The following is a 25,638-nucleotide window of genomic DNA, read 5'->3' on the forward strand; positions in this document are numbered from 1 at the left end:
GAGTTGACAAGCTTTAACCACTTCCTCCTTCTATTCTTCTTCCTGTGGCCCTTCACACTCATTCATTAATCTCCTTTTCCACCCTCCAGCCCCTCTCAGGCACACATTTTGTTTTTTTACATCGTCACTGATGCACTCCCAACTGCTTGAAACCCCAATGAGTCTCACTCTCTAAATCTTGTTTGTCTTTCAAACATTCTCCCTTATCAATCTTTACCCGTGGCTCTTCCATTCTTGTGCTACAGCTTCTCCTAAGCATCCTTACCCCTCGGAGGCTTCACCAAACAAACAGCATCATCAAAGTGAAATCTGAACTTGAACTCTGAACTCTGAGCTCTTCTCCCGAGGGAAATTTTCCATCAGGAGAGGCAACTGTATACACTGGCAGATGCTCACACACATGCACACAGGAAAACACTCTTTGGCTCATATGTAAATACACAGGAGTGTGCGCGAGTGCACACACTAACAGCCTCAAGAAATTTTCTTCTTGTCCATTTCCTGAGCACACATTTATTCCATTGCTAAACACCATCCTTGTGCATCCTGTGCTCTACAACTGTGGACATTGTTTGTCCCTGAACCAAATCGTAGGATGAAAGCTACGGAAGACCCTTCAACTTTCTGGTCTGTTCTCCAGGGCAAAATAATAATTGCTCCTTTGGGTGGACCTGCCAGGTCTCCAGAAGGTCCAGACAGAACCAGGAATGTTCCACAGAAGCCAATAAAGCAACAACTATTTCCTGTCCATCACATCAAAGTCTGAGGTACAATTACAGGAGAGTGAAATAAACGGGAGAAAAAAAGAAAGTTCTCTTAAATGATCCAGGAGATCTGTGGAAGTGCCTCCACTGGTTCAGTTCTCCAGATGGCCAAAGCTTTACTTAGAGAAGGGAACTTAAAGAAAATGTTTTACTTCCAGCGAATCAAATCTAAAAACATGGGTCATGTTGATTAACGTAGCTTCTGGAGCTCATCAGTGTTGATTATCTTTCTTTTTCGGGACCCAGATCACATCTGTCTGCTCAAGATGGCACCAAACTAAGCAACAGCACTCGCAGTGTGTGTTGTAATTAGCCTGTTCCAAATACCGAGACAAATTTGTTGACTCAGTTTCAGTTCTCTGCTGACAAAGGATTCATGTCGTAGATTAAGACATGATTCATTTTGTTTGAAAGCCTCCTTTGTACATTTATATCAATTTAAAACCCATGTGTAGTCTGAGATGCAGCGTGTCTTTTTTTTTTTACCTGGTGTGTTTTATGTCGGTGAGAGGCGCCGACAAGCTTCACTCTCCAAAGCCTTTCCAGTAATCTTTCTCCGCTGGGCTTATCATTACTGTAATGACAAGGTGCGTCTCTATACACTGGCTGAGCTAGTGTGTGTTTTTTCAGTACTTGAGACCATCACTGTGTGAAAAGACCACACACACCCACACTAAGGCACACCAAGATATAGATGGAAGACAGACAGAGACATCATGATTGTGAGGTTAAAGGTACACATACACATCCTTAGCTTAGGTGCGTGTTAAATGAGAGAAGGCCTGTTTCATACCAGAAAGGGAAAAGTTGTAGGGTAGGTGTAGTGTTTAGTGTATTTATCAATTGGAGTGTATGTGATGAAGAATGAATGTGATGAATGTTTATGGATATTTACAGAGGAGTATTAATTTGGAACAGGTGGATGTTGAGTACGTTTGCTGAACAGAGTCCGGAAGGATGAAATTACAGATGAGGTGGTCTACATGCATCCGCCCAAACATAGATGCTGTTAAACACACACACAACACACATGCACTCAAACAATGACCCTACAGATGAGTTAATTATGCCACCAAACACTCTTAATCGCCAGGGGGATAGCGGTTTGGGTGGTGGGAGAAGAGCAGAGGAGGAAGAGAGGGAATTGATGGAAAATGGGGTTGTTTCACAGCTCATTGGAGATGCTCTCCCTGGCCTGCAGTGTCTGCTGTTTCCCTCATGGCTTCCAGATGCTACCATGAACTGCACTGACACAGTCAGGCTGTGGTTCCTCCATCAGGGAGTAGAGCGCTAAATGTAGAACTATTGGTTTATGATCTATAATATGTGGTACTCTATACCTTTTATTGAGGTTAGAGTTTAGAAGTGTGACATCCTACTCTACCTCTGGGTGAGTTAGAGTAGCATGTCTAATTTGGTTCTGCATGTATATCGCACAAAAGAGAGAAACTCACAGGGACAGTAGGTTGGGTAGGTCCCATGGAGCATCATCAGGAAGTCTCTCCAGTTGGTTATTTTGTAGCATCCTGAAAGAGAAAAAAAGATAATTCAGTTAAAAGTAATACATCTATTTGTAGTAGAGTGTATGCGCTGTGCGTGAGGGCACATCAAGCAGAACAAATAATTACAACATGAGGGAAATCTGACTCAAGGAAGGAATGGGCCAGTGAAAGCTTGAAGAGAAGCAGAGAATGAAGGCTAGAAGGAAAGAGGAGCTCCTTGGGTGGGCTGCTGATGTCATCCTCAGAAGAATGGAGCAAAAAGCAAAGGAGGAAGTGTAGAGCACAATTGCCCTCTTTCTTCCCCTTACCTTCTTCCCTTTCTCTGTCTTTCTTTTCCCTTTTTTCTAAAAGTTGTTTCATTTGTTTAAATAACTCTGTGTCGCATGCTCTCAGTGTTTTTCCCAAATCTCTGTAAGATATGATTGGTTCAGTGTTGAAAAAATGCTGCTCAGGTTTGAGAGAATCAGGGGAACGTTACCTGTAATGATACCATGATATATACGTCAACCTTTGCTGTGTAACTCTGAGTTTGTAATCTTCTCTGCATGTGAGTGTGTGTGACTTTATGAGAATCAGAAGGGACCTGCAGTCACCCCACACAAAATCTGCGGTTCATTTGTTTCTTGACATAGCCTGACTTAAACTTATAACTCTAGGAAGGAAACCAACAGCTTTGTTGCTCTAAGGTCAAAGAGACTGTCCAAAGTTTGAAGGGGTGTTATTGTATGAAGCATGAATGCTTGCAGGCTTGTATGAATTCAGGATACTTTTGTCCTTCAGCTTTAATGACATAATAGTGTCTTCCAAGGCTGGTTTATTAAGATGTTCTCTGTTTGATTCACAACACAAGGTAAGAATAAATTGTATCCTGGTAATCCTCCAAATTCCCTCAAATTACAGACCACAATGCTCAAGCTAAGTTTATATTCAATGGCAAGGCCCTTCAAACTTTTTCTCAGCAAGGGTGCAAAATGACTTGAGTTGATTGCCAAGGCTCATGAAAATGTCCTTTTCCCTTCTCTTGCAACGACTAGAATCAGGGTCACAATTCATTAGACGCAGCTCTCACAATTCAGGAAGAACCATCGCTTTTATGGTTGCTTTGCAGTTCTTGCGATTTTCATAACTGCACAGAATTGCCAACAGTTGGTGGCCATGGATCATATGGCTATGAACACCCAATGAAAAATAGGGTGTTTGAAAATCAATTTAAGTGTTTTTTTTTTTTGTCACTTGCTGTAATCTTGGTGGGTGGTGTGACTGGGAGGTCCCTGCATTACACCTGTGTTTGTGTGTATGTGTGTGTGCGCATGCTTGCAACTGAAACAGGGCTTTTTCGGGAATGAAGGAACTGCAAGCAGAGCAGGTCTCCCCCTAGCCCATAAACTTTAACTGCAGTTAATGATGCGTGGCCTGTGTGTTTTATTCAAGGCAGGAGCACAACTCTATCACCCCAGAATGCAGCATTGGAATAACCCGCCTGGGATGGACCAGAGTGGGATTGGGTGGGTGGGGTTGAGAAGGAGGTTACTTACAGAACTTTAAGGTTGTGGAGACCCTGGAGAGCATGGCCAGAGATATACCTCAGCTGGTTTCCTGAGATACGCCTAGGAAAGAAACAGAGATCAAAAAGAGAAATCACTATACAAAAGTGAAAAATGAAATATAAGAACACACATATAAAAAGTTACAGGTCTCATAAGGGAAATATTGCCTTTTGCTTTATTCTACGCTCTTGGATTGAGCTGTGATATGACCTCATCCTCAAGTTCCTGCTTTGGGGTTATTGTTGGGGCAGTATGCAAATAACATTATTCTATTCCCTTCAATGTGGTTGTTATTGGCCCAAAGCACAGCCTGAAACCTTAACCAATCCTGGGAGCTCTGATGAGTGAGCAAAGACTGAATTGAATGAGACTGCGACTGGGTCAACAAGTGCAGCGTGAAAGTATATTTGCTTACGCGCATGTGAGCGTGTTTATGGGTGTGTATAAAGAGGAGTTATACTATGTATGTAGACATGAGAGCGTGCATGTTTTCAGTGTGAATGTGTGTGCTATTTTCCATGTCCTTGAGGTAAATTGGCCCGTTCTGAGGGGCCTTGAGGACAGCGAGGGAGAAAAACCACACACATTCGCACAAGCAATCCAATCAGTTTGTTTATCAAACACACCACCTAATGGTCATTTGTGAGTGTGTATAAGGAGTCCAAATAAATAACATTCTGTCCAACAGAGGAACTCTCAAGGTCACGAGCTGGAAGCACACTTTAAACACAGATTTGGGCTACACACTCTCAGACCACCCACTTCTATTAAACACAGGAGTTAAAAGTTACTCAATGGCATCCTCCTTTTCACACCATTGCTTAACAGGTGACATTGTACTCTTTTTTTCTAAGCAGTCTGCCTCTGGTTGAGTTGTTCCATCGGTGCCAGGATATTGAAATATAGTTCTGCCTGCCCTTTCCAAGCCTCTATCATCTAGATGGTAATGGATGACAGCTCTCACATACTCCCTCCGACATCTGATATTCATGTCAATGTGTCTCATTCTTCTTACTGTGCAGTGGCAAACCACACAAAACTACACGCCTGCCAAATCTCACACTGAGCCCAGTTTATAAGTCCTACAGAGTTTGTTTTTGAAAAACACACATAGATACAAAGACACACACTCATATCAGCATTCTAGAACACATAAGGACTGATCGTTATCCAAGGCATTGTGGAGCCATTAAGTCATGCGTCTCAAACCACAGTCAAAACTCATTCAAACTTCAACTAGGCCACATGTCTTAATAAAGAAATTCACAGAGATGGAAGACTGACTACAGTTTTGACCCAACAAATTCCAATGACAAAAGACAAAAGAGTTCAGGCCCGATTTAGACACTAAGTTTTAAGTCGGTTGAATTTCAGCTCTATGGCAAGTCATTAGTTGTGCAGTGTAAACTAAGGCACAACAGCCGATGACGGCCCGATGTGCTGCTCCCATTTGGTCCGATGATTTTTTTGACATGTTTGATATTTTGTTTGTACAACTTTACACACTCGCACAGTGAGAGGAGAGCCTCGTGCTGATCCCCGACTATGGGACTTCTGTTTCTGATTGTGCCTGCACAAACTGTAAGACAGCATCCAAAATCACCATGGCAACAGCAGGTATGCCTTTTAATCTGTCTTCCCCCTCCTATCATGGAAAGAAATGTTGGCAGGAAAAATCTGCAGACCTCCAGCTGGCAGGGAATATTTATGATTTAGCTGCTAGTTAGCTTGTGTATATTGGTGATGAAGATTGTTTGTGTGTGAGAGAGAGAGTGAGGGCGTTTTTTGCTGATGTGTGTATTTGAGCAAACCCCCGGCACAAATCAGACTTCAACCTCTGTGGAAATGTTCTTTCTCAATTTAACTTGTATGAGCTCTTAGGTCGTGTCTGACATTCGGACTGTGCAGTGTGAGCACATAAACTCTGAGCTTTGTGCGTTGTAATCTAAACTAGTTGAAGAGTGTGCGCTGACATTCCATCACGACTTGTTGACAATCATACAGTGTATGCCAGGCGTTACAATGGAACCTGCCCATTTGTCATCTCCAAGAGCACGATAGCTATATTGCCATTTCAGTTTTGACCACTGCACTCAAGCAGGTCAAGGGACCATTTTGCTAGAGGTAACTGATTCGATAGGCCTTGTTGAGGTCCTGATATCAGTAAAAATAGATCGAAGCCTCTTGCTACAAAGACCCCCAAGTTTTTGTTCTTTGGTTCATGTTCAAATGCAGTGATCAGTTACGGGCCCATTGCACAGAAAAAAAGATATAGGTAGCACTAAAATGATAAATAAAATAAATGGCTTTTCACTTGGGATATTAAGGCGAGCAGTAAAATAGAGTTTTAGAAAACAAACAGTTAAGGCCATGGTATTATGTTCATGTCCTATTGCCAATCAGCCTTTCTCCATTATCCGCACCACGCCAGCCAAAAAAGCATTAAAAAGGAATCATGCCTCTTTTTGCCGACTTCATTTGTCAAATGGATATTTATGCCAAAGAGAAGATGGATATTAAAAAAGGAGAAAATAATCAGTGCTTTTTGAAAGACATCTACTGAACACCAGCAGTTGCCATTGACCGACTGTTTCCATGATATCAGTGAGTGTTTATGGGTGAGTGTGTGTGTAAATGATGTACGTATGAGTGAGCGTTCAGCACTTAGCCTCCTAGTTGTTCCACATCAATCTCGCTCTGATGAAAGGCGCCTTGCTCTTGTCAAACCCTGGCTCCAACTGTTTTTTCTTTTAATTTGATTTGGGGGTTGGTTACAAATTCTTCTTGGCTCCTGTACTGTGCAGATAAAAATTCCACCTCAGTATTTCTCAGCTCTGTTGAAATAATTCATATATAGACTAAAAGAGGCCAAGTTCAAATGTATGGGAGAGAAGTGGGAGGGAAGAGACAACACTGCTATCAGAGCTGATCAGTAAGGGCTTTAGTGAAGCATACCAACTGCAGATTATCATATGTATCACCATGTCTTATTGCTCAAGATGATAAACAAAAAGAAGGATTAAAGACCTAGACAGCAAACAGCATCGCATTTTGGAATACTATATCAGGTAGTGATAGGACATCATGGTGGTAGCAGAACCAGGATGGTAGATAAAAGTGGATGATGAAAGAACAAGGAGAGGATAAACAGGCCTTATCAGAGAGAGAGAGCGCTTTGTGTGTGGGTGTGTCTGTATTTTACATGTGCATGTATGACCTTGTTCACCCTCAGTCCATCAATAGAAATGTTCTCCCTCCTTCTGTTCAGAGGTCCAGCCTGAGGGTCAGCCACTTAACCTGACATTAACCTCTGAAATTATTGTAATAAGATACAAACATAGAAGAGTGTGGGTGTGTGTGTAGATACATGTGGGTACGTGTTTATGGGAGAGAAAGAGACTAGCAGACAAAATCAATGTTGGCAAAGCTAAAAGGAAAAGTTTTTAATTGATAGTCCCAGCTGTAAGATGCACCTGGAGCATCAAGAAAGCCAACTTAGTAACCCCTTAACCTTCGCCTGCATCATACTCCTGGCCTATCAGCAGACAATCTTATCGTGAAGTGGAAGACAAGCAGGGCAGCTCTGGCCTCTGATCACCACTTCTCTCCTTGCACATTTGGATAACATATTTGTGATAGTCAAAGAGCACCTGGGTGTACCTTCACAGAGTTGCAGAAGCCTAGGCTAGAGGGATATTCAAGGTTTGATACTGCAAAAGACCAGATAACAGTTACTTTCAGGAATTTTGAAGGGGTCTAATTTCAACTCTGTATTTTGCAGGTTGGGGATGAGTACAGAAAATGATAAGATGAGCGTTAGAGACTCGGATAATTAACCCAAACAGCTGGTTATGAATTAGGAAAGAAGAAAAAGGCAAAGTGAAACATGATCTCCTGAAATACAAACAGCATGTACTTTGACACTGATGATAGGCAGGAAGCACTGTCGCCATTAAAGTGGTTTTCAGGAAAGGCTTCTAGGTTTCACCTCAAACCCTCTGCCAAGTCATAATTAGATCCAGAATATATGCCACATCTTTGATATTAGAGCATTTGATTCGAAAAAAAAAAAAAAAGTGGCTGTCTTTGATATGTCAGGTAAATGAGTAACCAGTCTTAATCGGTACCAGAAAGTGAGCATTACTGCCTTCTAATTAATCCATAGACATGCAGTCTGACTCTTTATGCTCGTCTGACTGACAGTTGCGTGCAGGTATTTTTGTTTTAATGAACAGAAATTTCACTGATCAAAGCACCAAATGAGAGGGATCAGGGATCAATAGATTACGATTCAAAAATGAAAAGTCAACAGGTAGAGAAAGGGCTGGAGGGCGGGGCGATTTCACCTACATCTTTCCTTTATTAATATTAATGCCGCAGTGAATCAAAGAAAGGTACGCTGCATGCTTTGAGAATCAATTTAATCACTTCATACAAGATTCAAAGAGATAATCTGTTTGCCTTTTTAAACTTTAGAGCTGAGCAGTAAATCGATAGGAGGCAGAATGAGATGGATTCAAAAGCAGTGCTTCTTAAGGATATGCTGTAAGTGGCTCATGAGATTTTATTTCCTCTCCTTCGCATCGTGCAAAGATGGATGAAAGGTGAAAATCTTGTCATGAGCAGATTTGTTTTGGTTTTTAAGAACGTGGCCAATAAGAGGAAAAAAATAACTCAAAGGCAGTGAGTGCAGCTTGCAATAGCCTGAAGTAAAATGGAGATTGGGGTCTGTAGGAATGAATTGGATACGAGGGAAACAGGTACAGCGAGAGAGACACAGGGAGGTAGAGCCCAACATCAAACAATTTATCACTCTACCAGTCACAACCTGCCTGGCCCTTGCTTCTTCTCCCTGTGGTACCAACAAGTGCTGTAGATCCACATCAAACGCTCTCAAACCAACCATGTTTGTGTTTCGGAGTCTCAGTTGGTTTTGTAAGCGCTTTAAACTGTTATAATTATAATGTGTTTACCATAACCTGCTATGCGTCATCCCACTAAACCGTCCTGACAGGAGTGAATGTAAGAAATGTGCTTCTCCCTGTCTTGGAACAGCATTATCATCTCAGCGTGTTTCCAGAAATGGTCAGCGGGCTATAAAAATTGGCTTTGGGGCAGGAACATCCTCTTTGGATGAGTTACAAAGCTACAGAACATCTCCATAAAGTGTCAGCACATGAGCGCAATACAGAGGAAGCAAGATCAACAGGGCTGTAAAAAATCGGAGGATTGAATCTGGACAAGCACTGTAGTAGGAGCTGTGCAAGACCCCCAGTAGCCTTTTCCCCATCGCAGGCAAATGTTGGCATTGCTGTTCAGCATGATTCTGCAACATAGTTCCCATAACCATGCCATCTGAAATATCTAACATATACGCCTTTTATGACGAGAAACATTCAGGTCAACAGTTTTATAAAAGAATACAACTCCTAGTCTCCCAAAACAAAATCGTTCAGCTTTGGCCTGTTCTTCAAACCAAATTTGATTGTGACTCAAAAACAACTGAATTGTTATCCAGCTGACCTTTTACTTTCATCATCATTAGCCCATGCCTCACTGGCTACAGCTGCAAGAATTAGCAAGGAAAACAGCGGACTGTTCAAACACCCCATGCACACACACAAAGACTCACATACACACAAAAAAAAAAAGAAGTAAAGAATCAGGTGAGGGCTGACATACACACATAAGCCCCCATGAGTTTCTACACGCTTACGCACACATTCTTACCCTGAGGCGAAATTTCATGGCAGCCTTTTGTCAAACCAAGACTTAGGGTAGTTCTGCTGAGTGGTCGAATCAGATATCAGCCCGGTGGACCAAGAACATGTTGTAAAGAAAAGTTTGTGGTTTTGCTGCTGCGTGCATGTTTTCATCAGCCTTGTGCAAATGAAACCAATACCTTCTACTTTGTGAAGCACTGACCAAAGTGTCAAGGCACGAAAATCAGAGGCTGAGTCATATTACTTGGATTTGTTTTTTTCTTTTCTTAATTTAACAAATTGTGAAAAAGTATTTCCAGCCAAGAGAAGTGTATTGAATCCCATTTGTCTTGGCATTTAATTCATTACGTTTCTTGGCACCGAAACATTTCTAACGATATCCTACCTTACCGGTACTTAAAGTGATAAAAGAGAATATAAACCCCATAATTCTATCCTGATGTCTCCTATTGTGTGTTGCTTGTCTTGGCAAAGGCTTTCATCTATGTGTGTATTGCTCCTGCTGTGCTGTCCAGCTGAACCAAAGTCAAAGAGGGCAAGAAAGCATGCGGCTTGGATGCTGAGCACAGAACCTGCTCTCGAAATGCTTTAAGGACTATATATCCCCTCTCTGAGCAAGTATTAAATTCGCTTCACCTCCCTCTTTTGTGCAGCCATCTCAAGATCTACTAGCCTATTGCTGCAGGCAGTTTCTTGGTAGGAGAGATCAGAGGCAGGCCAGAGTCATCAATCCCCATTGCCGAGTTCTGCTCATATCAGCGGCTCGGCGATTCACTGTTTTTTTTTTTTGTCATGTGCGTTGTGACGTCAAAGCTTTATTAATTGGATGTGAAGTGAATGATTTTTGTACTCACAGTTCTGATAACAGGTGCAGTCGGTGGAAAGCTCTGGGCTGGATCTCACTGATGTTGTTCATGCTCAGATCCCTGGAGAGAAAAAAATGGGGACCATCAGTAACAAGAAGTATCAATCTGTGTGTATGTTGTCGATGGTCTTTGAAGATACTCCGGACATGTAAAATGGCAAATGTTAAGAGCACATTTTTCACTCTTCCATCCATCATTGGGACTAGGGAAAAGTACGCACAGTGAGGTTAGAGGGTAAGGTAGAGAGATTGGAGGACAAGAGGGAGGAGAGGGAGATGTAGAGAAGAATTTTCCCCAATGAATCATTGTTGGGCAGCTGTAATTTCCTCTTCGTCCCAGTTACTCTTTCTCTTTTCCAGATGTCTCACTCTACCTTCTCTAGGATCTGACCCTTTGTGTCCCTTCATATCTATCTTTCTTTCTCTCATCATCTCTCCTCTTCTTTTTTTTTTTCTTCCTCAGGTTTCCCTGGAGACCAGCTCCCCTCCTTCTTTATTCATTGCCATAACATAGAAGCACTCCATTTCTCTGCATCTCTGACACACTCTGACGTGATGGGGTGTGTTATGGGTTGAGTGTTGATGCAGCTGCATTGGGTCAAAGAGGGAGAGGTGCAGGATGCTGAAATACACGCACACATTCAACACACACACACACACACGTATCACTTTTCTTTTTTTGTAACACTTTGGATAATATGAGCACAACTTGTGTGTCAGCCTCTGGTAGAAAACATATCTAACCTTGTGGCCCCAGTCATGTAAGGTCATATCTTTGATAAACTCAATGAAAGGAAGGAGGTGTTACGTCACCTCTTCTTTGCTTTCATAGCCCTTGGGGTCTTGCATGAGTCTTTAACAGTGAGGCTCGGTTGTGCGTGTGTCCATGTGTGTGTATGACACTAACCATTGCTTATGAAGCCAGACCACCGGGCTTGCAAGTGTAAACTGTGCTCTCAGAAGCCCGTTGCAGTGTGCAGTTTTGACACACTGGTTGTTTGTTTGTAAAGTCAGCCAAGCCGACAGGGGGCTGGATGAATTTATCCGCAGGCATGATCCATATTCAGCTTTCAGGGAGATGTGGAAAAAAAAAAGCTACATGGCAGTATTCTGGTGCACCAATTTGGGTCTATTTAGTAGATGTTACAAGATGAATTAAGTGAACCAATAGTTTGGGACCCTGTCAAGGATAACATTTAACATGTTGTGCTTGCAATGTTAAGTGTGTCCTTTCCTCATGAGAATTTGTAGGTCAGATAATTGTGGAGTTTTTTTCTTTTTGCAGCCTCTGCTGACATTGAATATTTTCCCTATGAAAACATAATTATAGCATGTTAGTTTCCCTGCATGGGAATTTCTTTTTACAGATGCTGAGGTCTGACTACAGAGAGCTGGGTTCAAGGTGTTACACAGGGACACACTGAGGTCATTGTTGAGGTAAGAGAGAGATAAAGATATCTGAACAACTCTAACTGCAATCTTAGTATATAATGGAGATGTCTGAAACTTTCAAAAAGACTTAGCAAATATTTTTCTAAACAAAGGGCTTTGAGGATAATGCAGTTAGGTGTTAAGCATTAAGTGTAACAATGTTTGTTCACAATGAAACCCCCACATGGTACCTTTAAATATTGTTGCCTCATTGGATGGACGTCTGTAAAATTTCAATTGTATTTTCCAGCAATATATATGAAATATTAGATTATTGTACAATACATGTGTAAAAAGAAAATACAGCCTAAGTAATTGTTTTTCATAATTAAAACAAGTTTTTTGTTTAGATAGATTTTAAGCAAATTAACCAATATCTGCGGACAAGGGTATCCTCATGGGACCTCCTGCTCAACAAAATGACTTTAATTATGTCATGTGAACTATGTACTGCACGTTTGTCCCGTTTCCGCTCTGGGCAAAAACTTGTGAATGATCATACCCAGTGTAATGCACTATTGCTTGATTAAAGTCAGAGGGAAATGATAACAAAGTTGCCATAGAGATAAAACAGCCGGCAGTAATAGCGAACCAGTTGACATAATCAAGAGTGGGTTACATCATTTACAAAACAAGGAGCACATCATCACCTCATACTGCCTCCTGAATACTACAAATACACCTTAATCCTTTTTCATTGTCTGTGCACTAATAATCTTTGGAAGAAATATTTGATAAGCAATTATGTTGGGATTCTTGTAGCAGCACACAAACACACTCAAAAATCATCCAGCTTCTGGGGATGCGCCCAGGGATTGAGACGAACTCTGCATTATCTGGTCCTGATTAAAGAAGCCATAAACAAACGTTGTGTGAAGTCCATAACAGCGGACTCACTCAGACAGAATAAACACGCAGACATGGAGAGAGAAAATGTTTAAAAATAAAGACACAGTGGTGAGTCATAGGGAAAGGTTGAATGCAGCTCAGCTCGACTGTGCTCTCCAACCAACTTATTGGGAAGCTGGAGAGAGAGAGAGAGAGAGAGACATTTCTGCTGCGCAGGCCAAGGCCTCCGCTGACAACTTGACATATCGTTGGAAGGCACTGTGCTATGGCTTGTTTTTAAAATCAAATAACAGCTGTGGCTTTTTTAAACCATGATAATTATGATTGATGACTACCACATGTGCATTGTGTTGGCTGGCGTGGTGACGTGCAGATATTTTCAGCGCAAATAAATGGTCGCAAAAGAAATGAGAAGGAGAGCGCCTAAAGCTCCTGCGGGCTGTGCAGTGTATGAGAGTTTCACAATCAGAATTTTGGTTTTGTCCTCGTTTTATGATCAACTCTAACGTGAGTGCATGCGCTTTTTTGAGACAGAAGGGAGACTATGTGCAAGTGTGTGTGCGTGTGTCTGTTAGTGTCTATGCCTTTGTGTGCAGTACAATCCTTTTTCCATTTATAGGTGCCTGCGGTGTGTGTGGTAAGATGTCTGTCGCTCATTTTCACACCCCTATTGTTTCCCAGTGAGCCTGCAGATGTGGTGGGTACAGATCTTGGTCGGGCTGTCACCACATCATACATGGTCGCTGCCGGGGCATGGAAATGAATTGCTGTGTGGGTCTTTGTGTGTGTGTGAGAGAATGTAAGCTCATTTGGTTCCTTTTTTTTTTTTTTTTTTTTACTCATGAGAATATAGTAGTAGTAGGTCGATTCCTGCCCTATTCTGGCCATAGCAGACCAGAAAGTAGCCAGACAACACGCCTCTCATCTGACAGGGGCAGAGGGCTTCTCCTCCCCTCAGATCTGCCTGCTGCTGAATGACAAACTAATACTTTTGAGCAGTACTGGAGCAGAGGATGCAGTCACAGAGACCCATGCTCATCCCTCAACAAACACACTCACAAATGTGCCTCTTAACCGTTCCTTTTTATCTCTGTCTGCTGTGAACCTGCAGGATGACTGACAAAGCCCCCGGTGATCTCTTTTCTGCTTCCCTAGAGGGTAATTAGATCTTCATGTGCGTGCATGTAATTTTATGTTCATGCACAGTAGCATTTGAGGATTTGTGGCCATTAATGCAGCAAGTGAAGAAGTCAAAAGAAATTGACATTTTCCCATTCCAATTCCCTTTGTTGCTCTGTAATATGCAGGAACACAATGCACTCTGATGGATCGTCTGGTCTGTCCTCTTCAAAGTGTGTACAAGTTTATGTGCATGTGAATGTGTAAGAGAAGAAGGTTTGGCACAGGAAGAAAGGTAGAGTACTGGATATTTGACTGCTTTATTCTGTGATTGATAGAGTAACCATGGCAAAGAGCTTGTCTTAAGGGGGGAACGGAAGCATGAAGAAGCAGAGGTACATTTCCATTCATTGGCCTTGGCCCTTTCTCTCTCTCTCACTCTTATGCCACTCCATCGCTCACACTCTTTTTCTCTACACCTCTGCTTCAGATTTCAACTGGAGCATGGAGTTACACAGTCCGGTAGTAACAATAATGTGATTTATCATATTTCCTTGTTGCCGTCAACAGAACTACTGAAGTATGTTATCGCCTCTTTGATCAAAGGCAGTGTGTGTGTGTGTGTCGGTGTGTGTCGGTGTGTCAATGTACCCCTAGCGCCATTGTAGCAATTTTCAAACTGAAAGTATTTCTCACAAGAGCTGGTGATATAGCGCTCCAAAACAAGTGGCCACATCTTATGAGAAACACCCCTGTTTACGTTCATGAGCGTACACACCCACCCCACGCTACACACTCACACACACTCCATGCTCTGGGTGGCGATTGTTTGGTAGATGGTGGACCACCCTGGTGATTGAATATACCCTCAGAGCAGGGCAGATGCGATCAACAGTCAGGTGTGTTTTTCTGCCATGAATGGTGAAATGAGCTAGTCAGACAAAGCTGCACAGGAGCAGACTGAGGAGAGATGACTTGATACATTTCACTACGGAGGATTCCATTGTCTCAAAGTAAAAGAAAAAAAAAAGCTCTATGGAAAAAGTTTCTGGCCTGTTGCTGGAGCATGAAATTGCATGCAGGTACACAGTGCATAACCATGCAGGGAAAGGCATGTAAACAAACATTGTTGCTCTTGAGAGGGGTGTTTTTAAAGAATCTCTCCTTTACATATACACTCACAGACACACAAAAATCTATCCACAAAAAAACGTACCCTGAGATCCCCACCCCCCAACTTCCTCCTTGGCTCTGTCTCTCTATCTCTCTTTCACTCGCCTGCCAATCCCTTTGTACCTCTCTCAGATTGAGACGCTTACCAAACAAACAGCCAATAATGGCGGTAAGCTCTGCACCTTTGAAGGTGGCTTATCTGTGAGCAGCATTAGAGTAATAGATCTTTAGTGGAAATCAACAACCATAGCCTTGCCCAGAGGGCAGGACTTGTGCATTAGTGCTGCTTGAGCCACACCTTGGCTGTCTTTTACAGTAACTATCACAGTAATGTCTTCAGTTGGATTCAGCCAGTCTGATCCTCTCCGCTTAGCTCTTTGAAACAGTTAAGGCCATGATGAAAGGTGATCTTTTATCCAACACAATACAACTGGTAGTCAAAGCTCGGGCACCGCCTTGAAGAGGGTCTAAATGGTTGTGTGCTGTAGAGTGTGTGAGCAGAGTGTGTGTTTGTGTACGGTGTGCTATAGGCTCAGGTCTAAGTGTGTTCGCTTTTTCCCTCTACATTGACAGACTGCTTTCTCATGCAGTCACACATGAGCTTACACACACCCACACACACACACACACACACACACACACACAGACATGCACACACTCACAAACATACACAAAGAGTCAGGAAGGAGGGTACAATGCTGTCCTCCCCTCCTCCTTCCTCTAAAGATGTGTTTTTTTTTCCTCCCTCTTGCCCAGACTTCCTGGGAGGGGTACACTGCCCTTTGTGTCCTAAGGCACTCTCTCTTTATCATTCCCTCTCTTGTTCTCTCTTTCACTCATTCATGGGGCACAAAGAGGGAGGGAGAGGGCGAGGAGAAGTCTTTCACCTGGACAAGGAGGGCCACGGGGAGGACCCCGGCTACAAAAGAGCCGAGAGGGAGGGAGGGAGAGAGGGAGGAAGAGAAAGGAGGAGATAGTGAGGCAGAAAAGGGAGATGCGTCTGTGTATTTGTGTTCCCAATGTTTTGTACTCTTTTCCGCTCGCTGCGGTTTGAGGGAGAATGACAGGCGGATGTCTGGGTGGAGAGAGCGGCTGTTTTGTCTGAGGCCATGTCATGGGAAACATATTCGTGCCCTCTGGGACTTATTCATGCCCTAGAATACCATGCACACACATACACGCCTGCACATACACACTCTGCGTCCGCTCCTTTTCCTCCCACACACACACACACCCTGTCATGAGACAGAGGGGAGGGGGGTGAAAGGTCAAGCACTTCAGTAATGGAACAGGAAGTGTTGGAACAGTCGGTGCTATACAACATACAGCTAACTGCCTGCAACATGTGGACAGGGCTGACAGGCAGCTGTTGTGGGTAGCACATAGCTGTGGAAGGCAGAAAGGCTTTAATAGCCCTGCCCAAAGTCCACTTATCAGTTTTTTTTTTTTCTTATTTTGTCTGACTCAGATGTGTCTGTTACATGACATGTGCCAGAGAGCAACCTTTGTTTCCTTCTACATCAAAGCTCAAAAGTAATTCTATAGGAAGGAAATGTTTCAGAAATCTGCTGAAATAAGACGTGGAAAAGGGTTACAAATGTCCCGACTCTTCCACACATCCTGAAAAGATAGAAAAGAAAAGGTGCTCTTCCTGCACAATGATTTAGAGGCAGTGAATGCAACAGTAAATGAAACCTCATGAGTATAAGTGTAAGGCTCTATTATGACTTCATTTGGTTGAATGGCAGAAACAGCAGGAAACGGGATCTAGTTAGAGGTATTTTCGAATCCAATTCTGGCTCCCTCCGTCTTTACTGCTCTACTCACAGATCTACGATCAGCTCATCTGCTCCGTATATATTTAACAGTACCCAAGGATAACATCTAGACCTGAACTTAGATCTGCGCTCGATGAAATCTTACCCTATACAGATGAGGACATGTGGCTGCAGTTGGTTTAAAGAGATTTAGTTTGGCCTCTTGCCATGCATGTAAAAAGTCCAGATTTCCTCTTTTGCTCCTTCTCAGACATGTAATAGAGACGTGAGTGAGCCATGGCTACAGATGCGGACGCTCTACAGAGGAAGAGTTCCCTCCAGCTTCCCTTTACGGCAGATTGAAAATACACCTGTGAAGTCCAGTCTTAGAAAGAATGACACCACTGCCTCATGCCATCATCCCGACCTGACTGCTGTTTCTCCGTTCAGATCAGGTCACTTTACCCTCCAAAATAAAGAGTACAGAAAAAAGATTTTATTAAATTCACTAATGTATCTACCTTCTGTTTTCTTCATTCCCCCTTCCACTTTTTTTTATCTGCTTTACCCCTAACTTTGTTGTTGCGTGTGTCTGTGTGTCTGTGTGTCTGTGTGTGTGTGTGTGTGTGTGTGTGTGTGTGTGTGTGTGTGTGTGTGTGTGTGTGTGTGTTTTCCCTGAGGTGCGTGCACATGTGTGTGACATTTAAGTGTGTCTGTGATTGCTTCTTTGTTCTCTTTAGCTAACTCCCGTCCCAGTGGTCTATTCTCACAACCTAATCCCTGTTAGCATCGCTGTATCAGCACCGCTCTGTGGGACTCTTTGATGCTGCACAGGGGGATTGGATAGGGCATTAACCATCATTAAGTCAGTGTGTTTGCGTATGTGTGTGTGTGTGTGTGTGTGTGTGTGTGTGTGTGTGTGTGTGTGTGTGTGTGTGTGTGTGTGTGTGTGTGTGTGTGTGTGTGTGTGTGTGTGTGTGTGGGTGTTGACTTGCTCACTTGCTCAAGCGTTGTGTTTCTCTGTCTCTAATGCGCATATGAGGGTCTTGTGGGAATGTGTGTGTGTGTGTGTGTGTGTGTGTTGTCTGATAGGGCATTAAGTATCATTACCTCTTACTAGTCATCACCTGCACAGTGCCAGCCCCACATGAGCCACTTTAGTTGGCAGGCCTGGCCAGCGATCACAGATAGGCAGACAGAAGCAGAGAGACCCATTTTTTGTAGTTTAATCACGTGTGAACATTCTCTTTTTGTCAAGAAAAAATTGACAGTTTCATTTGTATCTTCTTAATATTAAAAAGGGTCCCCTTTTGCAACATCTAAAGATTATTTTGTTTACCTCAAACTGCGGTAAAGCAGGCCTTTTTGCAACAGTAAAACAAATGACTCCCGAGTAAGAGTGTGTAGGCATAAACAAACAAAAAAAAAAAAACTTTCCTCTTATGTGATATCTGACCGCAAGCTCATACACATACACAAATGCCAGTGTTCAAGTCCATGTGTACGTGTCCTCACTAGGCATGGACATGCAACAGAGCAGTAAGGGACATTTGTCGTGGCCTGGCCCAAGATTAGACAATGCCTGCTCTGTAGTGGAAGAGAGAGGGCTACTGCACTTGCACAAATCCATGCACACACACTCATACACACACACACACATACACACACACACACACACACACACACACACACACACACACACACACACACACACACACACACACACACACACACACACACAAACATCCAAACATTCCCATGGATTCCCAGGGTTGGATAGGGTCTGAATAGGAATCTGGGCCATGCAGGCATTCTGAATACTTTCAATCAGAGGCAGCCCTTAACCCCTCAATCACACGTCACAGGGAGCACATTCCTCGCCCCCTGAGACACACTTGCGTTACACTTCTATCACACGGAACATACAGATTTACATATTCGGCCAGTGGCAATAGGTCTGACCCCAACAAATACAAACAACTGCTGTGATCAGTCCACATGCAGGGCTCATGTGCCATATGCCTCTAACACATTCTCCACTATACTGCCCTGATCTCCAGCTCCTCCACTCTTGTTCCCCTCAAGATCTTGTCTCGTGATTGCTTTCTACTTGTTTCTAAAGGACAGGATATGGAGTGGCAGAGCACACTATGGCCTCTGTGTCTTCTCTGCCTGCCACTCCTGAGGGAATTGTCATTGTTTCCATTGTTGTACTTCTACCTGCCTACCTGCCGTCTGTCCCTGAGGAAGATTTAAAAGCCTCCCAGGTTGATCTCAGGAAACCACAAACCAAGGCACTTTCCGGCACTAACTGCCTTTCCGTTCTCTCCAACACCCTTCTGGCATAAATATCACTTCTGTAGCAGGCTCAAGTGGCTTTTTCTTCTGGGGTTCACTGGAGAGAGCAAAATAATGGACACTTTGAGGCAAACATTTCAAATGTGTATGAAGGAAGGAAGAAGGGAGTAAAGGAAGAGCAGACAAAATTAAGAATGGACTGGGAAATGTGCTGTTAATTTCCCGTTTTTGTGTTTTCTTAAGCAGAACAGATTACCTATGACAAATGTCAACGTTTTCTTCCTCTGTGAAATCAGAGGTACACTGCTCTTTTACCCGGACTCTGATCGCCCCTGACAGTTAGTTGGCTTGTAGCCAAAGCACCTCTTCAAACTGACACACACCCATACACACGCACCTTGAAAAATTGTGAACACACCCTTCACTTCCTCACTTTGCCCTGAGCTAGATGCATTTAGTTTGATTTTCCAAGAAACACATTGCACATCAGTGATCATACATTTACACTTAGTGCTGCATGAATGGCTACAACACCTGCTTTGAATACAAATACACACACTCGCACTCACACTCACACACAGGCATGCTCGCTCAAGCTCTTAAAGTATACAGAGTATAAAGAGACTTGTTCTATCCTAAGGAGGGCAGAGGAAACAGGTGAGGAAAGGAGAATAGCTAGCTGAGAGAAGATAGAAAGACTGTGCTATGGGAGGGAAGTATAGTTGAGGTGGGGGGCAACCATAGACGTCTGGAGCCAGAACACTGATGCTGGAGCTGATAACTGCTCTATAGAGGACCCTCCGCTGACAGCACACACACACACACACACACACACACACACACACACACACACACACACACACACACACACACACACACACACACACACACACACACACACACTGTTCATTTTTCCTTTGCAGTGCTTTTATTTTTATCATTTTACGCCTCAGACGCCCGCCTCCGCATCTTTTACAATTTCTCTCTCTCTCAAGCATGATGTTTACAGTGTGACCCCCGGTCGCTTATGATAGGAATCATTCCATCAACATAATGGCTAAATGACACGCACACAACTGTTACAGTCGTGCCCACCATACAGGGGCAGGATGTTTTCTCTTGCATGTGTATGTACGTGTAAGTAGGTGTGTGTGTAGGTGTGTGTATGTGTTGATCTGTGTCTATGCCCACTCAGCTAAAAATATTCATTTTATCTCACACCAATTTCGAATCCTTGGAATCTTTGACCCTATTCTTGTATCCTCCATGTTTTCATTTTTTTTTTTTTTTTTAACTTCATCGCTTCAACTCCAGTGGCTAGAAAAAAAAAAACCTCAACACACTGGGTGGTCTTCGCACACACACACACACACACATCACCAGTGTGCACACTCACACACTCCTTGGTTTTCCTCTGTCTGGTAATGCGCTAGCTGTGGTTTCCTGGCCTTGGCAAAAAAAAAAAAAAAAAGACAAAACGCTGCTCACCGCTACCACAAAGCATCACCTAATCACCGCTCAACTCCAGTCACAGACCAGCCCCGGACACACACACACACACACACACACACACACACACACACAATTCTCATATGCACTTTTCCCACTTCTCCGCACACCCAAGACCACTGTAGGAAGTGTGAGATGTTCGAAGCACCTGACAACGTAAGAAATATATGTGCACATATATCATACCAGCTAAATCATGAACATATTAGTTGTTTGTTTTAAATATGTAGAGGTCAAGGCCTTAGCTCACTGATCCAAATGCTCCCAACTCCACAAGCTACTTATTGTCAATGTGAAGCCATATTTTATGACAAGTAACCTCACATGAAGCAACACATAAAATAGCACCTGCCCCTGATGCGCATACTGTACTCAGTGTTCTGAATCTTAACACACATTTACACACTTTTACACACTTTTACACACACACACACACACACACACACACACACACACACACACACACACACACACACACACACACACACACACACACACACACACACACACACACAGGCACACACCCTTGGGCACTGTCTTTCCTCTCTAATCTGATATCAAAGAGAAGGTCTTTTCAAAGCGTCTCACATGACAGCTCATTTCATGTGTTGCCCACGGAAACGATTATTGTCATAAATCTCTACCTACTCTCTGCAGAGTTGCTCTAAGCACCTTTACCTCTGAATGAGATGAATTCCTTTGCGGAGTCAGCCTCTATTCACCTCAGCGTTATTATACACAAGCGTAGGTAATTAGTATTCACTTGTGCATTCACCTATACGACATGGGATCGTTGAAATGTGTATTTAAATCCTACAATAATGAGTGAATCATGCATAGCCTGGATTGCCCTCTCGGTCACTACAGCACATACAGTTTCGCTCACTTTGAAGAGTTCTCCGATGACACTGATGGATGATGTCATATACTTTCACAGCACTGTGCGGACGTGGTTTGTAATGTGGACTGTTCCCAAGCAAATCCGTGTGACCTCGGCAGTCTAATCCACCCTTCATAGCACAGCAGGGAGTGCTGGATGGTTCAACAGATCCTGGTGGGGATTGTACTGGATCTCTGCTGTTGTAACCTTTCATACTCCAAGACAAAATGAGACATTGTAGCAAGCTGTGTTCAATTTGGGGTAATGTGTGTATGTGTGCGAGTGTGCGAGTGTGCAAGTGTGTGTGTGTGTGTGTGGGTGTACGTGTGTACAGGCATGCATATGTGCAGGGTTAGGTAGGGAGGTTATTATGATTGTTTTTTCAGAAGGCCATCAGACAAATTTGTGATTTTCTATCATATCTAAATTTTCTGCAGTCAGGGGTAGAAAGTATCAAATTACATTTACTCATATCACCTTAAGTGAGTGGCTGTTTTGTGTACTTGTACTATTTTGAGTAGTTTTTAATATCTGTAATTTTATTTATATAGTATATTTTGTGTATTGCGTATTGTACAAGGCATTCGTTACTGAGTAAAAACTCCATTGAAAAGAATGAAACTGGCCAGTTGTTTGGCTAATGTCCACCACGACTGTCAGGTTTACAGACATCTCACGGAGGAGAAGCACATGCATGCTCACACCTATCACAACGAGAAAGACGGGACAGGACGACTCACACCAAAATGTGCGCCTATAGCTGAAAGCATCAGATCGAGTTGAAGATGAACTCGAAGAACACTGAAGCGACCAGTTCAGCTTCAAGTGCAAGAATGACCAGCAGCTTTTCAAACTTTACGACAAGTTCAGAGTGAACTGCTCAGAAAGTGGACACAACACATAGGGAATACTTTTTAGGATTTAATGCTACAGAGCAAGGTTTATGACTCATCATTACAGCCAACATTTGCTGTTGCCTTGCACTTTGTTGTAAGTGTGTTCATTTAAATCAAACAACCTGGTTTGACATTCATACCCTCTTTTCACCACACAGAAAGGAAAGATATCTTGTTGTTTATTTCTACCCCCTCATGATAAAAGTAAGTACTCATTAATCAAAGCATTTCAAGTGAAGCACTTTTGACTTCTACTTGAGTGGATTCAAAGACTGGTCATTGTACTTGAACTTGAGTAAAACATTTTTTTATCAAAGTACTCTTTTTGAGTAGACTACATCAGTACTATTTCCAGCCCTGGCTGCAGCATCTCTCCTGCCTGTATACCCTTCTTCTCCCCACTGCAGCAACTTGTGTTTCTGTGTGTGTGCGGTTGGTCGCTGAGTATATTTATCTTATTCTTAATCAGCCCTCAAACTCACTAATTGGTCCAGTTCCACTGTTAGGTAAGAAGGGGAAATGAGCAATTACTCTTGTGTTTGTAGGGAGTGATGTGTGTTTGTGTGTGTATATCTGTGCGAGTGCGGCTGTGGTGGAGCAGTTAGGAGGAGTGGCGGCTTTCACAGAGGGACTCTCAGGTCATCACTCTTTTCATTTTAGCGGAGAACTGAGAGCTCAACATTCTCCGATACACCTCTCCCTGTGTGCAAGAGTGTTAGTGAGTGTTCTGGCTTGGTTGTGTGATGTTGCCTCATTGTTGAGTAAACCGCCTGATACTCTCATAGAGTGATTCCTGGACGGAGTTGGGGTCCAAATTTCCCCTCCATAAACTCTTCATGTTTTTTAACTTCAAAATGAACACTCTTAGATCTAGCAAGCAGGCTTCCCATGACAGCCAAAGTCCAGCATCACTCAAGTAGGGTTGTCTTTTATGTGTGTTTTTTAGCCTCGTTTCTTACATAAACTGTTGATCTTTGCGTACTCCCGTCTGAATTCTGTCCCTCCTCTCTTGTAATACTTGTAGAGCCCCTAGTGAGCAACTGCTCTATCACACCCTGTTTCCTGGATTTGACTTCTATCACTTCAATATCAGTTATCGCAAAGTGTTTCTAATCTGTCCTCAGAGGCAGTGAAGCAATCGGTTGGGTCTGGCTGTAAGCCACAGCAGGGTGGTGTAAGAAACTCCTCAGATCGCCATTTATTTCAATGACTAAAAGTTTCTCTTATAGCCGCTTAAAATTCATGGCTTAGGTGGAATTTATTCTCTGAAACTATGCATGCTAAAAACTGATTATTATGTTTGTAATTTGGATTTAAACTCTGGGCCACTTATAGCCAGCCTGTAAAACTGAAGGAAAAAAAACATTTTATTCAATCAATGCAAGTCCTTAAAATAGATAACTATATTAGATTATCAATTAAAAGAAAATAGACCATTAGAACACTTCCCCTTGCCACAGTGGACCAATGTCTACCTCTTTAACCATTCACTTTTAGTGTCCAAGAACAATGGCACAGATTGAAGGCATTAAACAGGTGATTAACTCACACACTTTGATACATCATACGCACAAAAACATATGCCTGTCATGTGCTTGCAGCTTACAGACTCACATGCATGTACACAAGAGGCATACACATGCGCACACCCGGTCTCTCTCACGCTGAGTCTCCAGTTGGCGCTGGGAAACCTGATACTAAAAGAAGTGGTCCAATCATTTTTGCCATATTGTTCAACACACAAACACAAACACACACAAACACATGCTCCTGATCGACCCTGCTGTTTCTATCTTCATCCAGGTTGTGGTGCTGCTTCCAGGACGCATGTAATTAAAATTTGTTTTAAAAGAGGAACCTCTGATACCATTCAATGACATTAAATTGAGGCATTTGGACAATATATAAAAATGATAAAGATTGATAAGTTGAAACTCAAGACTGGTGGGCAAATTTAAGGACCTAAGAGAAGTTCAGGGGTTTCGGTAGAATGATGAAGTAATGCAATACAAAGTAGGAATGCAAGAAAAAGTATAATTAAGGTCAAAGACACTTTAATGACACAGTGAGAGGCGTGGAGGTTGAATGGTTAGTGTGAAATGGGACAGGAAGTGCGTTACTCACAGGTAAGTGGTGAGAGGGCTGAGCTCAGTTGGCACAGACGATAGTCCCAACTCGGAGCAGTCCACCATGACAAAGATCCCATCTTCCTCACATTGGCACGGAGACGGGCACAGCGCTTTGGCCGGCTCCTGCCTGTTCGGGGTCTCTCCATACCCCCACACTTCAGGTGCAGAACCCCAAACTCCTGGAGCCATGCAGAGAAGCAGAAGTGCAGAAAGCATATCTGACCGATCACCTGTCTGCATCTACACCTGTTGGGATTTCTGTCTCACAGCGGCTTCTTTATCCTCCTGATGTTTAAAGAGGCAGCTCTTATGAAGTGAGGAAGCTCCAATGTTTCTTTCCCAAATCGTCCTCTCCTGAAGTCCCTTTACTGCCTTTTTTTCCCCCTGTGCAGGTTGTCCACACAAAAAAAAAACTGCCCCTGTCCCAAGTTCTATCGCTTCATCACTTCTTCATCCCTGGAGGTTAACTTAACTCAAACTTCTTTTTTCCCCCCTTTCCTTGTCTTCCCTTTCTCTGCCTTCTCCTTTCTCACTGTCTTTCTCACCCAGACGCACTCACTCCTTCTCCCTCTTCTGTCTCTCTGTCCTTGTATATATCTCTTGCCCTCTCTGTCTCTCTCTCCTTACCTATTGAAGAAGGAGCGCATGAGTTGTGAATGAGCCACCCTCATTGGCCCGCAATTTAGGGATGGGCTGGAGCATCTCCGGAAAGTGGGAGTGGTCTGTGATTCTCAAAACTCTTCCCTCTCTTTTCCCCTCTCTTCCCTTTTCCCCTTGTTTTACTGTGTGCCTGGAAGCTCCGTGTGAAGAGAGAGAGTAAAGGGTTGAGTTTGAGGAATCGAAGAGAAGAGAAGAGAAGAGGAGGACGGGGTGGCACCGGGAAATGGTGGAAGACAAGATTCCTCCTTGTGAGAATTAATGAATGGAATTGTGAGAAATATAAAGCTGAGAGAAAAGAGAAAAAAGGGAGATCTTGAGGATAAGAGTGAAGGCAGAGGAGTGTGTTTGGCTGTATTAGAGAGATGCAGAGGGTCAGAGTGTGTGACTATGAGTGACTATTTGGAGGAAATTGGAATTCTGACACTTCAGCACCCCTCAGTCCCCAGAAAGAGCAGAATCCAGTGTCTCGTAAGTCACACCTTCTCAGGTTTCTGTTGCTGGAATGTCGCGATCGCACACGCGGAGACACACGCACT

The 25,638-nt window shown here is 43.1% G+C and overlaps 1 protein-coding gene across 1 annotated transcript in view; it reads right to left on the reverse strand.

Annotated features, from left to right (window-relative positions):
* LOC109984923 (leucine-rich repeat-containing G-protein coupled receptor 6) overlaps positions 1-25,109 on the reverse strand; it is a 37,753-nt gene extending 12,644 nt beyond the window's left edge. Inside the window, exons 1-4 of the mRNA XM_020635099.3 lie at positions 24,438-25,109; positions 10,391-10,462; positions 3,802-3,873; positions 2,219-2,290 (exon numbers count right to left, since the gene is read on the reverse strand). Of these exons, the coding sequence (XP_020490755.2) occupies positions 2,219-2,290; positions 3,802-3,873; positions 10,391-10,462; positions 24,438-24,682 (461 nt within the window). The 5' untranslated portion in view covers positions 24,683-25,109. The remainder of the gene's footprint in view (positions 1-2,218; positions 2,291-3,801; positions 3,874-10,390; positions 10,463-24,437) is intronic.
* Positions 25,110-25,638: the final 529 nt, after the last annotated feature.

This window comes from Labrus bergylta, chromosome 12 (genome assembly GCF_963930695.1).
Source record: "Labrus bergylta chromosome 12, fLabBer1.1, whole genome shotgun sequence".
Lineage (NCBI taxonomy): Eukaryota > Metazoa > Chordata > Actinopteri > Labriformes > Labridae > Labrus > Labrus bergylta.